This window comes from Populus alba, chromosome 1 (assembly GCF_005239225.2).
Source record: "Populus alba chromosome 1, ASM523922v2, whole genome shotgun sequence".
Taxonomy (NCBI): Eukaryota; Viridiplantae; Streptophyta; class Magnoliopsida; order Malpighiales; family Salicaceae; genus Populus; species Populus alba.
This window is the reverse complement of record NC_133284.1, coordinates 35,510,434-35,526,228: the sequence shown is the minus strand read 5'-3', so window position 1 is coordinate 35,526,228 and position 15,795 is coordinate 35,510,434. Positions and strand designations below refer to the sequence as shown.

General features: G+C 37.1%; 2 protein-coding genes across 2 annotated transcripts; both read left to right on the top strand.

Annotated features, from left to right (window-relative positions):
- The first annotated feature begins 1,957 nt into the window (after positions 1-1,957).
- Positions 1,958-8,346, top strand: LOC118055228 (probable sucrose-phosphate synthase 3). The gene is made up of 12 exons (XM_035067053.2): positions 1,958-2,837; positions 3,452-3,684; positions 4,164-4,227; positions 4,330-5,028; positions 5,341-5,475; positions 5,561-5,692; positions 5,788-5,964; positions 6,044-6,097; positions 6,186-6,248; positions 6,387-7,340; positions 7,444-7,571; positions 7,792-8,346. The coding sequence occupies exons 1-12, from the start codon at positions 2,550-2,552 to the stop codon at positions 8,072-8,074; spliced, it is 3,210 nt and encodes a 1,069-aa protein (XP_034922944.1). The 5' UTR covers positions 1,958-2,549; the 3' UTR covers positions 8,075-8,346.
- A 590-nt stretch (positions 8,347-8,936) lies between these two features.
- Positions 8,937-15,262, top strand: LOC118055229 (probable methionine--tRNA ligase). The gene is made up of 17 exons (XM_035067054.2): positions 8,937-9,398; positions 9,471-9,615; positions 9,733-9,886; positions 10,029-10,184; positions 10,559-10,789; positions 10,969-11,112; positions 11,475-11,565; positions 11,730-11,836; positions 11,932-12,046; positions 12,717-12,835; positions 12,914-12,979; positions 13,090-13,218; positions 13,319-13,459; positions 13,643-13,763; positions 13,944-14,176; positions 14,281-14,382; positions 14,593-15,262. The coding sequence occupies exons 1-17, from the start codon at positions 9,281-9,283 to the stop codon at positions 14,821-14,823; spliced, it is 2,403 nt and encodes an 800-aa protein (XP_034922945.1). The 5' UTR covers positions 8,937-9,280; the 3' UTR covers positions 14,824-15,262.
- Positions 15,263-15,795: the final 533 nt, after the last annotated feature.

Below are 15,795 nucleotides of genomic sequence, written 5' to 3'. Positions count from 1 at the left end.
TGATATTTGTTCGTGATTGCGATGCCTTCATAAAAAACAAATTGAGATAAATTATAAGGATTAATTCAAAACTAAATATTAAATGATGAAATTGAAAAAAAAAACCCAAAAAGGATTCAATCGTAAGAAAAATTTAGGGCCCATGGTTATTGATTTGAATAGGATTCAATAATCTCAGTTAATTTACTAGTATGATTAAAAAAACCAATAAAAAGTAAATAACCAATAAAAAAAAAGCACTTGACAATATTATGAAAAAAAAAACCCTCTAAATATTATTAAAAGATCTTAAGAATCTTATTTGATAACAAAATAAAAATTAAATGAAAATGAGATGATTTCTAATAAAAAAAAAAATAAAAAAAAAAATATTGAAGCTCAATTACTAGGTAAATCAAATATTGTAAGAACGAATTAAAAAATATTCAATTCTAAAAAAGAAAAAATTCCTGAACTTGAGTCAGCATGCCAAATATTCCCAACATGAGGTCGGATAACCCATATAGAAAAAAAAAACCATGAAGGTTTTTAAGGAAACTAATTGATGAAAAGAAAACATTTAGATCCTAGTTATTTCACAATGCCAGCAAAACATAAAAAGATCAAAACACCTCTAGATTTTAATTTTAATTTTTTTTTATTTTTAAGAGTATTTAAATCATTTTACCATGTGTATAAAATGGTAAAAAAAAATCCTTGTCCCTAATTAATATAAAAATGACAAATAGTTTCAATGGAAAAAACAAAATTAGTGATTTTGTTTGAAAATGATAAAATAATTATTTATAATATGTTCTTGAATTAAAGATTTATAAAACTCATATTAGAAAAACAAACTCAATTTGGGACCCGCTGTGTGAGTTCATTTTGTCTCTATATGCTGTAATTTGTCAGAATGACTAGAGAGCAAGATTGTTCACGCAAGTACAAATTCAGGTCAAATAACGACAAGGAACATATCATTGGGCACTAAATACGATGACATTTATTAATACAAGATGGATGTCTTCCTAAATCCTAATGGCAACAGTTTTTCGTTATAATGCTTCTACCTGGAATTTCAGGATTGCTCAAAATTGTAACATTTTTTTTTAATTTCTTCCTCTTTTTTTTTTTTTTAACCCATACTAAAAAAAAAATAATCTTAAAATAGCACAATTATAAAAATAAAATTAAAAAATTACATATTTTAACAAGTTACGTTACTAAAATCACCATAATTATTTAAATTTATGCCTTTTAAAGTAGAACAACCATAAAAAAAAAACAAATTACCATATCATTTATATAAATATAATAGTGTTTGAAATTGTACTAGTAATTATTTTTAAAGTTTTTTTTTTGAAAATATGTTAAAATAATATATTTTTTTTTATTTTTAAAATTTAAAACGATTTAAAATTATAAAAAATAATTTAAAATAAAAAATAAAAAATTTTGAAAAAACATTTTTTAAATAAAAAAACACACTCGTAATGATTTATAAACACATGTAGCGTTTCGACCCCATCCATGTCATTTCCCCTTGACCGATGCTATCAAGCAGATTGATAATGACATTGCAAACATTTATTGTCAACGAAGCCTGGTTGTAACTGTAGTTGTACATATGCCTGTGGGCTGCCATGGAAAGATTTCTGAGTTAACCTGTGATCTGACTAATATATTTTGTATATTACACATGTAAGGAGAAGTTTAATTTCTTAATTTTTTGTATCTGATTTATTTTGATTGATTTATGATACAATTATGCCTCTTGAAATAGGAAAAATAATAATAATTATTATTATATAGGCAATGTAAGCACCCTCACAATAAATAGTAATTTTATATATATATATATATTTAATACCAGCGTATTAAGAATTATTAAAATTACCTAATTTAATATTTTTTTAAAATAAAAAACAGATTAAACTAAAAAAAATTTACAGGAAGCCAAGCTAAGCAGGAAACCTGTTATGGAAGGATGAAAAGGCAGTAAGCTCGCATTGGGAAGCGGACAACCTTGGGAAAGGAAACCTGCCAATCATCCTCTTACACAGGTGTGAAGTTTACACTTTCATCACTTCAACTATCCTTGTACACGTGTCCTCTTTCCGACCCCACTCCACACAATCCTCCCTCTCCTTCCTTTCTCCCCTCCATTTTTCACCCTCACGGATACACACAGTACAGTCCTACCCTTGCTACAAGTCCTCCTCTCTCAAACAACGGATATCTGCATGACCCTTATTTTCTTGAATCAAGGAAACACTTAAGAGATATTCAAGAAACCTAGAAAGGCAGCCCTTTTGTTAATTTCTTCGTGTATATTCAGTTTGATTTCTGCAAGTGAATTCGATATTGAAACCCTTTGCTTTCTTCTTGTTCTATTGAGTGCTACTCTATCACAGACCAATGTGAAAAAGAAAAAAAGAAGAAAAAAAGAAAGAAAAGAAAACCCTTTTGTTATCATTACCAAGATATCATACTTTTGTGACTCCGTTTGTCAGGATTGTGACAAGAGGTAAAAGAAAGAAGAAGAGTGGGGTTATTTCTGTGAAACAATGCCTGGAAATGAGTGGATAAATGGATACCTGGAAGCAATATTGAATAGTGGAGGAGGAGCAGGTGCAATTGAAGAACACAAGCCAGCACCAACTGTGAATTTAAGAGAAACAGGGCATTTTAATCCAACAAAGTATTTTGTTGAGGAGGTTGTTACAGGAGTTGATGAGACTGATTTACATAGAACTTGGATAAAAGTTGTTGCCACTCGCAACACCAGGGAACGCAGTTCCAGGCTCGAAAACATGTGTTGGCGTATTTGGCACCTCACTCGCAAGAAGAAGCAGGTCACTCTCTTATACGTGTTTGGGTTGATTTACATAGAGAGATATGGAATTGTGTTTGTGTGTTGTGTAATCGGGTCACTGTCAAGAAATCTTGGTTCTCGAAGAGCCCCTATAACTGGCTCAGTTGCCATTTTGTGTGGATCTTTCTTTTAGGGGTGTTGATCAAGAAGTTGATTCATATAAATATAACTGTAGCTCAAAATTATGAACATAACCAGTGTACTTAATCACGGGAGGACTGGATCAATGATGTGTGTTTATGCTTGTCATAGCGTGTGTTCTTGAATGGTTGACCGTGTCCTGGCTGTCTTGTTTGTTAAAAGCACAGCCATATTCCATATTTTGGTTCCCCTGCTTCATTCTGTGTAGTTTTCTTCTCTAATCAACCTGACATAACTGCATGCTACCATGTTTTTGATCTAATTCCTTGTGTGTGAATTTTTTGGAGGGGAATTCTAGTTTTTTGTCCTCTACGTGTGGGATCGTGTGGTCCTGTTCTGGTCCTTGAACTCAGCTGCCATGCTGCTGAAACAAGTCTGAGAATAATGTCATTTAACTTTTTAATATGATAAATTTGTATCAAGACTGAAATTTCATGTTTATGATGTGAATAGTTGGAGTGGGAGGAGCTACAGCGGTTGGCGAATCGGAGATGGGAAAGGGAGCAAGGACGTCGGGATGCAACCGAAGACATGTCTGAGGATTTATCAGAAGGAGAGAAAGGAGATGGGTTGGGGGAGCTGGCACAAAGCGAGACGCCAAGGAAAAAGTTCCAGAGAAGCCTTTCCAACCCGGAAGTGTGGTCGGATGATAAGAAGGAAAAGAAACTCTATATTGTCCTTATCAGGTATGGTGCTTTCTAGCACGTTAGTCATGCCCGAGTCTATGAATTTGAGCTAAATAGCTGTTCGAACACAATATAGCACACTATTCTATTTTTATGTTGTCGTTTTTAATCTTCAATGCGAAGTAATTTATCTCCTAGAGTGCAATGGGAGACAGATAGATTTAGGAACGATTACTTCTGATGTCACTACAAATCATTGCCCAGCTTGAAATGTCTTTTATCTTTCTGTTTAATGGTCTGCCAAGGTACAAGGGGGGATGGAGGAATGGGAATTCTTTACAAGGATTTGCTTGCTTTTTTTTTTTTTTTTTGTGTTTTTCTTTAATTGTTTTTGACATGAAGAGTTGCTTGCTATTTTTCCGTTCATAAGTTCTTAAATCTTAATTCTACATTCATGCTGAAAGGCCAATTAGACTCTCTCTTTCTACATTTCTTTGACTATCCAATGGAGTTCATTAACGTGACATCTTTACGAGCAGTATACATGGTTTGGTCCGAGGAGAAAATATGGAGCTTGGTCGAGATTCTGACACTGGTGGACAGGTAAATGCTTCATTTTGATACAAATGAAGGATAATCTTCTAGTTGTTAACGTATCCTTTCTCCATTTCATCGTGTCTTACACTTTTATAAACAATTTCTCAGGTCAAATATGTGGTGGAACTTGCTCGTGCACTTGCTAGAATGCCTGGAGTGTACAGGGTAGATCTTTTTACTCGCCAGATCTCCTCCCCTGAAGTTGATTGGAGCTATGGAGAACCAACAGAGATGCTATCTTCAGGCCTTGAAGATGATGATGGCAATGAGGTGGGAGAGAGCAGTGGGGCATATATTGTCAGGATTCCCTTTGGTCCACGCGATAAGTATCTCCAAAAAGAATTACTGTGGCCCTATATTCAAGAATTTGTAGATGGAGCTCTTAGTCACATTCTTAATATGTCAAAAGTTTTGGGTGAACAAATTGGAGGAGGCCAGCCTGTGTGGCCTTATGTAATTCATGGCCATTATGCTGATGCAGGTGATAGTGCTGCTCTTTTATCAGGTGCTTTGAATGTTCCTATGGTTTTAACGGGACATTCGCTTGGGAGAAACAAGCTGGAACAGCTTCTTAAACAGGGGCGACAATCAAAGGAGGACATTAATTCAACATATAAAATAATGCGGAGGATAGAAGGAGAAGAGCTTTCACTTGATGCTGCAGAACTTGTAATCACAAGTACCAGACAAGAGATTGATGAGCAATGGGGACTTTATGATGGGTTTGATGTCAAGCTTGAGAAAGTTTTGCGAGCTCGTGCTAGACGTCGTGTCAATTGCCATGGCCGTTACATGCCAAGAATGGTGGTAAGGAAGTGTTTGTAGGTTTTTTTTTTAGACATTTTATTACTAACTGCTAAGCTCATGCCTAATCACTTGTCTATGAGTTAAGAGAAAATAGAAATATGGGAGGCAAGATTGAAATTGTACAAAATTGTACTTTGATATCTTTTACAGCTTTAAGGAATGTAAGTGTTATTTAGTTCCCTAGTGCATTTAACTTGGCTTTCAATCTTCTTACTGGAAAAGCAAACAAATATAACTAAAAATAGTCTAAATTCACAACGAATGATTCATTTGGACCTCCCAAGAAAATACTGATGCAAAATCTCTTTTCAGGTTATTCCTCCAGGCATGGACTTCAGCAGTGTTGTGGTTCAAGAAGATGCACCTGAGGTCGATGGGGAGCTTGCAACACTCATCAGCAGTATTGATGGTTCTTCCCCGAAAGCAATTCCACCAATATGGTCTGAAGTGAGTGTCATCTTGTGTTTTCCTTGTTGTTTTTCATGATCATGAATACAACTATTTCTGCCTGATGGCTAACATCCCCTGACAGATCATGCGGTTCCTTACAAATCCCCATAAGCCGATGATTTTGGCCTTATCAAGGCCTGATCCAAAGAAGAATATTACAACTCTTTTGAAGGCCTTTGGAGAGTGCCGCCCATTAAGAGAGCTTGCCAATCTTGTAAGTCCTTGTATGTGGATTATTACTAGATACTCAATTTGTTTGTTTGATGACATGGGATGATAGCACTCGAGAACTAATATACTCTCGTGCAGACACTGATTATGGGAAACAGGGATGATATAGAGGAGATGACTGGTGGAAATGCAAGTGTGCTCACGACGGTGTTGAAGATGATCGACAAGTATGATCTTTATGGGCTGGTCGCCTATCCAAAACATCACAAGCAAGCTGATGTTCCAGAAATATATCGGCTTGCTGCCAAAACAAAGGTTCATTGGCAATGTTTTCAAAAATTACACCTGTGTGATTTTTTCATGATTAATTAGCTAAGCAATTGGATATTGTCAGGGGGTTTTCATAAATCCAGCATTGGTCGAGCCTTTTGGCCTTACCTTGATTGAGGTTGGTTTTGATTACTTGTTTCCTTCATTACCTACCTTCCTTTACTTGAGGAAATGAAATTGATCAATTCATGTTTGAACTGATGCAGGCAGCAGCTCACGGGCTTCCAATGGTGGCTACTAAAAATGGCGGACCAGTTGACATCCACCAGGTATAAGGGATTCTGTGCAGATATTTAAATTTCTCCTCTCCTCCTGTTTCCTCAGTTGTTAAGAAGATGCAAGTCATGCAATGGTAACTTGATTATGGAAAATGTACTTTTGTTTCTTATTTCCTGTTTTGGTTGTAGGCACTGAACAACGGTCTGCTTGTTGACCCTCATGATCAGCAAGCTATTGCTGATGCACTGCTTAAGTTGGTGTCCGAAAAGAACTTATGGGCTCTCTGCAGGAAGAATGGCTTGAAGAATATACACCTGTTCTCATGGCCTGAACACTGCCGGACGTACCTGACCAGGGTAGCGGCCTGCCGGATGAGGCATCCACAATGGCAAACTGATACCCCAGAGGATGAGATAGCTGCAGAAGAGTCATCTCTCAATGATTCGCTCAAGGATGTGCAGGATATGTCCCTCAGGCTGTCAATTGATGGAGACAAACCTTCTCTGAATGGATCTCTTGACCATTCAGCTATGTCTTCCGGGGACCCTGCACTGCAAGATCAAGTACAACGGGTCCTAAACAAGATAAAGAAACCAGAATCTGAGCCAGTAGTTTCTGAAGGTGCAAGGCATGAGGCTGTTGCAAGCAAATATCCCATGCTGAGGCGGCGACGCAGATTGATTGTTATAGCTCTTGACTGCTATGACAGCAACGGATTTCCTGAAATGAAAATGATTCAGATTGTGCAAGATATAATTAAAGCTGTTCGGTCAGACTCGCTATTTGCGAGAGTGACAGGACTTGCTCTATCAACAGCTATGTCATTAACAGAAACAACAGAGTTCTTGACATCAGCAAAGATTCACGCAAATGAGTTTGACGCGTTGATTTGTAACAGTGGGGGCGAAGTATATTATCCCGGTACTTGCACTCAAGTAGATGGAAAGCTTGTTCGAGATCCAGATTATGCAGCTCATATAGACTACCGTTGGGGCTGCGATGGCCTCAAGAAAACCATTTGGAAGTTGATGAATACAACTGAAGGTGGGAAACAATCTGATGAGTCTTCCAACCCCATCGAGGAAGACAAAAAATCCAGGAATGCCCATTGCATAGCATACCTTGTAAAGGATCGCAGTAAGGTGATGAAGATATTAATTAATGCATCTGCTGGAAGTTCAAGAAGCAGTTTCTTATATATTTTCTTTCTATAGGCATATTTTCATACTAATTTGCTTTTTTCAGGTCAAGAGAGTGGATGATTTGAGGCAGAAGCTTAGGATGCGAGGTCTCCGTTGTCATCTAATGTATTGTAGGAACTCAACAAGATTGCAAATTATTCCACACCTTGCATCACGCGCCCAAGCACTCAGGTACTATCATATATTCTAAACTCAGGAATGCATTAACAATCATTCTGATCCCTTCCTACATGCTACAATTTTATGCACAACCAATCCTTCTTCTTCAGTCCCATGGACTGAATGCAGAACTGCCGCCATACAGGCACCCTCATAAGGACCTTATAGCACCGGGACATAATTCTTCAGTATGTTGAGAACATTGATTTCCATAACTCTCTGTGATTATTAGGTACCTTTTCGTTCGCTGGAGATTGAATGTTGCCAATATGTTTGTGATTCTTGGTGAAAATGGAGATACCGATTACGAGGAAATGATATCTGGTGCTCATAAGACGATAATACTGAAAGATGTGGTGACAAAGGGTTCTGAAGACTTGCTAAGAGCCACAGACCTAAGAGATGACATTGTTCCCAAGGAGAGTCCCCTGATTGCTTATTTGAGTGGAAAAGCAACGGCTAGCGAGATCGCTGATGTTCTGAAGCAAGTGTCGAAAGCTTCTGCTGGGATGTGAGATAGTACTGTAATATTGGAGCAAAATTATCATTGTATTCCCTTAACCCTTCCCCTGTCTCAAGATTCAAACTCCTCCCTCCTGGAGCATTTTTCTAGTTTTGGTTTTGAACACGAACGCAGCTAGATAATGACTCCTACTGTGGCAGAAATTCTCTCTTGTTATGTGGATAATATGGTCTACACGGTCTAGACAGCTGGCCGGCAGGTATTATATTCCTGACAGGATTCCCAGGTACTGTATCAAAAAGCAAGAGTTGGGTTTTTTCTCAAGTGTCTTCTGAGCTATTTTTGTCCAAAAAACCACGATTTTTTTTTTTATATAAAAAAATACAGGAAACAAATTTTAATCCCAACTTCTTCTGTGGACAAGAACCTTGGATCTTGCGTGCAAGGCCACTGTGTCGAAATCAGCTACTCCTACAAAGCAAACTGCACTAAAACTTGGAACGTTTAAATTATTATATTACTCTAAAAGGAAAAAAGAAAAGAAAAGGTCGTCCAATCCTCTTCAGTCTAAGTGTAATCACAGTGGAAATGAAAAAAGGAAAACTGGATTCTTTCTTTCCACTCTCATATAAAGTGGCCTCCTTGTACAGTAATATATAATAAGCTGTTTGGTTTTTGTTTAGGAGCCTTTTTTACTTATAAATATATTAATAATAACTTTGAATTTTTTTATTTAAAAAAAAATAACATTAATAAATTATTTCCAGAAAGGAAAGTGTTTTCCAGTTCATTTTCCGGAAAATTTTTTCTGATGTTGAGTACCTAATCCGTCAGCAATGCGACCGTGTCAGCTTCCTTTGTGTGCCCTCCAAGTCAGCACCTGACCAAGGCCGTATATGGGCCAGCAGCAGTCCACGGACGGTTACAAACTTCCAATTTGCAAATCCAGAAGACCCAACCAAAAGCTCCACTCCCCTTCCCATGGCACATTGACATAACCCCTTTGGCAAAGACCCTTCTAAACTCTGTTTCGCGGCCGTTGCATACCCGTAATTTCTTCAAAATCGACCGTAAAATTTTAACTGACGCCACCCTACTGATGTTAGCTTACTCTTGCAGCAATCACCCGCCTGCCAATCTTTGATTCTGATTCTCCTGTGCTTTTAAAAACCCCAAATCGCCAACGCAGAATCCAATTTTCTCTCTCTCTAAAATCCTCACCAACTGCTGCTGCAGCAGCAGCTAAGCTACTGTAACTATGGAAGATCTCAATCGGACGGCCCCGAAGCTCCCTATCCCGGGAAAGCGAAACATACTGATAACCAGTGCCTTGCCTTATGTCAATAACGTCCCTCATCTCGGGAACATCATCGGATGTGAGTCATTTTCATTTTAAGGAATTTATCTCATCTTTTTCTTCTGATTTTGGTGTCGTTTTGGTTGGTTAGGTGTGTTGAGTGCTGATGTTTTTGCTCGATACTGTCGTCTTCGAGGATATAACGCGATTTATATTTGTGGAACTGACGAGTATGGGACTGCGACTGAGACTAAAGCCATAGAGGAGAATTCCACTCCTAAACAAATTTGTGACAAGTAATTTTCTTTCTTTTTTTAAAAGTTTCCTTTTCTTTTAAATTGAATAAGTTATTTTTTACGTATTTGCTGAATTGTTGTTTTGTTGTAAATTTTAAATTGGTTGTGTATTCATAGGTATCATGCGATTCATAGGGAGGTTTATAAATGGTTTAATATAAGTTTTGATGAATTTGGACGTACGTCGAGTCCGCAGCAAACGGAAATTTGTCAAGCAATTTTTAAGAAATTGTTAGATAATAACTGGCTTTCGGAGAACTCAATGCAACAGGTATAGTCTCATGAGTAATGGCTTATTTCACTGTTTTGTTTGGATGTGTTGTTGTCTAGTTCAGTGCTCTGTCTCTGTTTCAGCTCAATTTTGCTGTTTGGTGGTTGATCGATTGATGTGCTTAACTGTTATCATGATACAGCTGTACTGTGATACATGCGAAAGATTCTTAGCTGATCGGCTTGTGGAAGGTAATTGTCCAACGGAAGGATGTAATTATGATTCTGCACGAGGAGATCAGTGTGAAAATTGTGGAAAGCTTTTGAATCCTACAGAGTTAATAAATCCCAGGTGCAAGGTGTGAGATTGATCTCTCTCTGCTTTTTTTAGAGAATTCATTGTGTATAATTTCAGCTATATCTTAGTTTCTGGTAATTCTTAGTCACATGGTTGTATATTCATCCAGAGTTGGAATAATTTGGGCTGAAATGTATTGCATAATGTAGTAAATAGGCTAAATGTCTTGAAGGCCATTTTACTGCCAAACTTATTACATGACACTCGCTAGTTATGGCCATGTTTTCCCTGGGTAATGTCCTAAATAAGAAGTCAGCGAATAAGTGATCATCGACAGTTGTGCCTCTTCCATGTATACATATAGCAATAATTTTGTAAGACTCTGCTGATTTCTTGTTGTATTTACTTATATTTTCCGATCTGATATGTGAACAGCAATGTAAAAACACACCACGAATCCGTGATACAAGTCACTTGTTTCTTGAGCTTCCTCTGCTGAAGGATAAATTAGTAAACTATATCGAGAGCACATCTGTAGCTGGGGGCTGGAGCCAAAATGCTATTCAAACAACAAATGCATGGCTTAAAGAAGGATTAAAACCACGATGCATTACTAGGGATCTGAAGTGGGGTGTTCCCGTTCCACTTGAAGAATTTAAGGACAAGGTTAGAAATCTTGTTTTGTATCATTTCCATTTTATCCTATTCAAAGCCTGTTAAAAAGATGTGATTTAAAAAAAAAAAATCATGCTGAATCTCCTTCTTCTATTATTTCATCAAACTAATATACACATAACTGTTCTGTTAGGTTTTCATGTTGTAACTTCAGATTGTGTTATTGGTAGGTGTTCTATGTTTGGTTTGATGCTCCTATTGGATATGTCTCCATTACTTCTTGCTACACTCCTGATTGGGAGAAGTGGTGGAAGAATCCAGAGAATGTCGAGCTGTATCAGTTTATGGGAAAAGACAATGTGCCATTCCACACTGTAAGTGTATTGTCCTTTAGAATTTTTGGCCTGCACATTGAAGTTATTATTATCTCCATTCTTATATTTTGATCTTGTGCAATTTTCTATTTGCATTATTTGTATAATGAGATTTCCTTTTTGCCTGAAATTTCCTGTGTCTGAGTGATTTTAGGGCAGATTTGATGTGATTGTTATATTTTCTTTCTTCTGTTTGGTTTTACTTGATGCCTGATGGGCTTTCCATTGCTCATGCTTCGATGTTTCTTTTTTGGTTGCTATTTTATGTTGAGCTCCAAAATTGCTGTCCATATGTATGGTTTGCCTTGTGATAATGTTGTAAAGTTTCATTTCTTCAAATGTGTATGCATTTCTCTTTCCAGGTGATGTTTCCATCTACGCTTCTTGGAACAGGTGAAAATTGGACTTTGATGAAGACTATAAGTGTAACTGAATACTTAAATTATGAAGCAGGTTTGTCAGCTGTGTTATTGACTTAATTTAGCCAATATGCAATGCTTGGTGAATTTTCATGCATTCAAATGATAACTGATTGGATAACCTTTTGCTTACAAACAAGCTGCCTTTTGCTTTTGACCATTTTGAATTTTCTAATTTTATCTGGCTGGCTAATGCAGGAAAGTTTTCCAAGAGTAAAGGTGTAGGAGTGTTTGGTAATGATGCAAAAGATACAAATATTCCTGTAGAAGTTTGGAGATATTATTTGCTAACCAATAGGCCTGAGGTAATCCTCTTGTTGCTGATAATGCTTTCATTCTGCAGCTGAATAGTTCATCATGCAACAGGAAAGTGCTAATTTGATGTGTCTGTGTTGATTAGGTGTCTGACACACTATTTACATGGTCTGATTTGCAAGCAAAAAGTAACAGTGAGTTGCTGAATAATTTGGGAAACTTTATTAACCGAGTTCTGAGCTTTCTTGCTAAACCTCCAGGTAGATCAGCTGTGTGAAATTCCATATTAAGTTTCTTAATCGTTTGTTGTTCAGCTAAATTTGTTTCTTGACAAGTACATCAGAATGACAATTTTTTTGTTGGTGGGAGAGCTGAATTGTAGATTTCTATAGCCAATAGCAGGATATTTATTTGTTTGGTTTTAATTATAATTATTAGAACTCTTATCATTTGAGTTTTAATAGTTTTTCCATCCCTTGCAATTGTGGTGTGTTGCTATTGTTTGAGCTTTGGTGGTGCTTGTGAAGTGGCATTTTTTTTCTAAGAACCGTCTCCTCACTGTTTTAGATATACTTGAAGCTTCATTGAGCAGCTGTGTGTTTCTCTTTCATTTTCTTTTGAAAGTCTTTACAAAGATTGATGGTTCTTGGAGTTTGTGGGAGGGTAATTTATCCCTCTAATATGCTTGATACCCTTTTGGACTCCATTTGTGTTTCCTTGAAGCATGCAAGCCAAAACACTGTTGGGACATGGTGCACTGCATCACATTAGTCCCAAACTGATCCTCTAGGAACATGAAGGATTGTAAATTCTTGTAGTGGTTTTTGTATTTTATCACTTTCCACTAATTTTTTATGGATTTTTTTTGGGCGTAACAAAGCACCAGCACTGTATCCTCAGACCATAGTGACCGTCTGTTTTGATCTACAGGTTCAGGATATGGTTCTGTTATTCCAGATGCTCCAGGGGCAGACTCTCATCCCCTGACAAATAAATTGGCTGAAGAAGTTGGTAAATATGTGGACCAATACCTGGAAGCCATGGAAAAGGTATCCGTCAATCATTGTTTTGCAGGATGGTTGCATGTAACTAGCATCATTCTTACACCCCTGTTTGTAATTTTCTAGGTTAAATTAAAGCAAGGATTGAAAACTGCAATGAGCATTTCTAGTGAGGGAAATGCATATCTGCAAGTAAGCCTGGAATGTTTTTGATCGCATGGATTCAAAAGTTTCATTAGTTGTGTTTTCTAATGTTTCTGTTCTTCGAGATGAGAACTGATTTCTGTTCCATTTCCCTGTAGGAAAGCCAATTCTGGAGGCTTTACAAGGAAGACCAACCTTCTTGTTCTATAGTTGTAAAGACTTCATTGGGTCTAGTATATCTTCTCGCATGTTTGTTAGAACCTTTCATGCCATCTTTCTCTGTTGAGGTATCTTGGCTACCTTATTCATCTATACTCAGCACTCATGTGAATCTATTTTATTGTTTTTATGTGCTGAGACATTTTTTTTTTTTAAATTGGATATAAGGTCTTCAAGCAGCTTAATTTGTCCCCTGAACAAGCTTCACTATGTGATGAGAAAGGTGATATGGATAAGGCAAAAAGACCTTGGGAGATCCTACCTGCTGGGCACAAGATTGGGACACCAGAGCCTTTGTTCAAGGAACTGGTATAATATGTTATGTCACATATGGTTATGTGCATGTGTGCGTCTGGGTGTTGGTTTGATTTTGCTGGTGTTTGCATGTGTGTGTTTGTGCTTTGATGCTGATGGAGATGGTGGTGAAGATCAGCATAATTTTACCTTTTCTTTGGGCCTACAACTAATTTAAGTAACTTCATTTTCATATAGAAAATAGAAGAAGTGGAGGACTACAGGAAGAAATTTGCTGGAAGTCAGGCTGACAGACTTGAGCGGGAAGAAGTTGAAAAAGCATCTAAGCTTGCTGAGGAACTGAAGAAAAAAGCTACAGGTTTTGATCTGCTTGCAGCCATTGTGCTCGTATGATTAGTTCTGATGGTTGCTAATTTGAACCAAGTCATTTATGGTGGTTAAAAAAATACATGTTCTTATCAACCTGAGTGTTTGCACCTGCTTATGATCACTGTCGGGAAGTTTATTTCCATATTATTAACCAAACTTAATGCAACAGTTGGTGGGAAGAAGCAGCAGGCCAAAAAACCTGCTGGTGAAGCCAAATCAAGGGGCGCTGTTGAACCAGAAATCTCCATCACAAGACTTGATATTCGTGTTGGCCTAATAAAGAAAGCTCAGAAGCATCCTGATGCTGATTCCCTGTATGTGGAAGAAATCGACTTGGGTGAAGGAGACTGTAGAACGGTTGTAAGTGGACTTGTCAAGTATATACCTCTTGAGGAGATGCAGGTATAAATCTCTGTCACCATAGCTCTTAATAATAGGATGCTTTTTTATGTTTAGAAAATGCCACTCGGTATACTAGGTTGTTGATTATTGTGATCATTTGGCAGAATCGGAAGGTCTGCATCCTTTGCAACCTAAAGCCTGCAAATATGAGGGGCATCAAGTCAGAGGCTATGGTTCTTGCTGCTTCCAGTAGTGACCACACCAAGGTAAGCAAACCGATCACTACCTTTCGAATTGTCATTGCATCATATATACACTTTCCTGAGGTCACATTTCCAAGTATGAAATCATTCTAACCTTCATAATGGACTTGTAATACGAACTATTAACCTATGACCAAAAGCGGGACACGGATCTAACTGATGAAATGTTTTTTAATTGCTGGTCTAATTTTACCATTTCTGGTGGTCTGGTAGGTCGAATTGGTTGATCCACCCCAATCTGCGGTTGTTGGAGAGAGAGTGACATTCCCAGGGTTTGAAGGTGAACCTGACGATGTCCTAAACCCTAAGAAGAAAGTCTGGGAGACACTACAGGTGGATCTGCAAACTAACAGTGACCTGGTAGCCTGCTACAAAGATATTCCACTAACCACATCTGCTGGTGTGTGCAAGGTTGCAACCATTAGCAATGGTTCCATCAGGTAAGATAGGTCCAGCTCTTGACTACTGATAAGTCAGGATAAAGCCTCAGTTTTTTTCTCCTTGTTTCTCTTAGTGGTTGCTATTACCACTTTAACATTTCGTGTAAAAATGACTTCGCCTCATAGTGAACTGCAAAAAAAAATGCTGTAGGAAGCATGGAAAGTGTTCCATGTTTTTGTTTATTTGCTGGGCGGTTGAATGCCACAGAAAATATTGGAGAGCAGTTGAGCGGATGGTCTCCTCTAAAATTGAAGGTCCCATGCTTAACCGCTTATTTACTCGATAATTAATCATTTATATGTAAAAGGGACTCCTCTGCATGGATTTTTGTCAAAAGGTTGGGAGGGAAATTTGTATCTCCACGGAATTTCTTTTCCCACTGGATGAAAAAATTTGGATATTTGTTTGCAAATAAATAAAGGGTTGCCCTATTTAAAGATAATTTATTCAATTTCTTTAAATACATAAGGTTTCTCGACTAATTTGAAGATGTCTCTTACCTGTCTATAGAAGAAAATATTATACGATTAAATCCCATATTAGCTCATAGTTTAGCCTCCAAAAATTATGAAGTTATTAACCATGACAACACGGAACAGGATCATATACTAAGTTTTTAGTGTGTTTGAGATTGTAGTAGTAATTATTGTTTAAAAGTGTGTTTTGTTTAAAAAATATATTAAAATAATATTTTTTTTATTTTTAAATAATCTACCCAAACACGTTTTGGTGATTGTTTAGATTAATAAATTAAACCGTTAAAGCACCGCCAACAAAACATTTTTAACAAGCATAGATATGAGTTTAGATTTCCGATTAATAGGGTGTGTAAATGCATGCTCTTACTCGTAGAGACTCTTGGTCCCTCCTAATGGTATAATTTTTTAAAGAAATTAAATGAAGTACAAAATGAGTTTCTAAAAGCAGTCCACGTTGCAAATTGTCTCCCAATCCACGGCAAAAGAAATAGGAAAA

Bases quoted from the DNA above. Each gene is read 5' to 3' on its own strand.
- LOC118055229 (XM_035067054.2), top strand. From the start codon at position 9,281: ATGGAAGATCTCAATCGGACGGCCCCGAAGCTCCCTATCCCGGGAAAG. The intron at 10,790-10,968 runs GTTAGAAATCTT...TGTTATTGGTAG, and splicing joins TTGAAGAATTTAAGGACAAG to GTGTTCTATGTTTGGTTTGA. The intron at 13,764-13,943 runs GTTTTGATCTGC...TTAATGCAACAG, and splicing joins ACTGAAGAAAAAAGCTACAG to TTGGTGGGAAGAAGCAGCAG.
- LOC118055228 (XM_035067053.2), top strand. From the start codon at position 2,550: ATGCCTGGAAATGAGTGGATAAATGGATACCTGGAAGCAATATTGAAT. The intron at 3,685-4,163 runs GTATGGTGCTTT...CTTTACGAGCAG, and splicing joins CTCTATATTGTCCTTATCAG to TATACATGGTTTGGTCCGAG. The intron at 6,098-6,185 runs GTTGGTTTTGAT...GAACTGATGCAG, and splicing joins TTGGCCTTACCTTGATTGAG to GCAGCAGCTCACGGGCTTCC.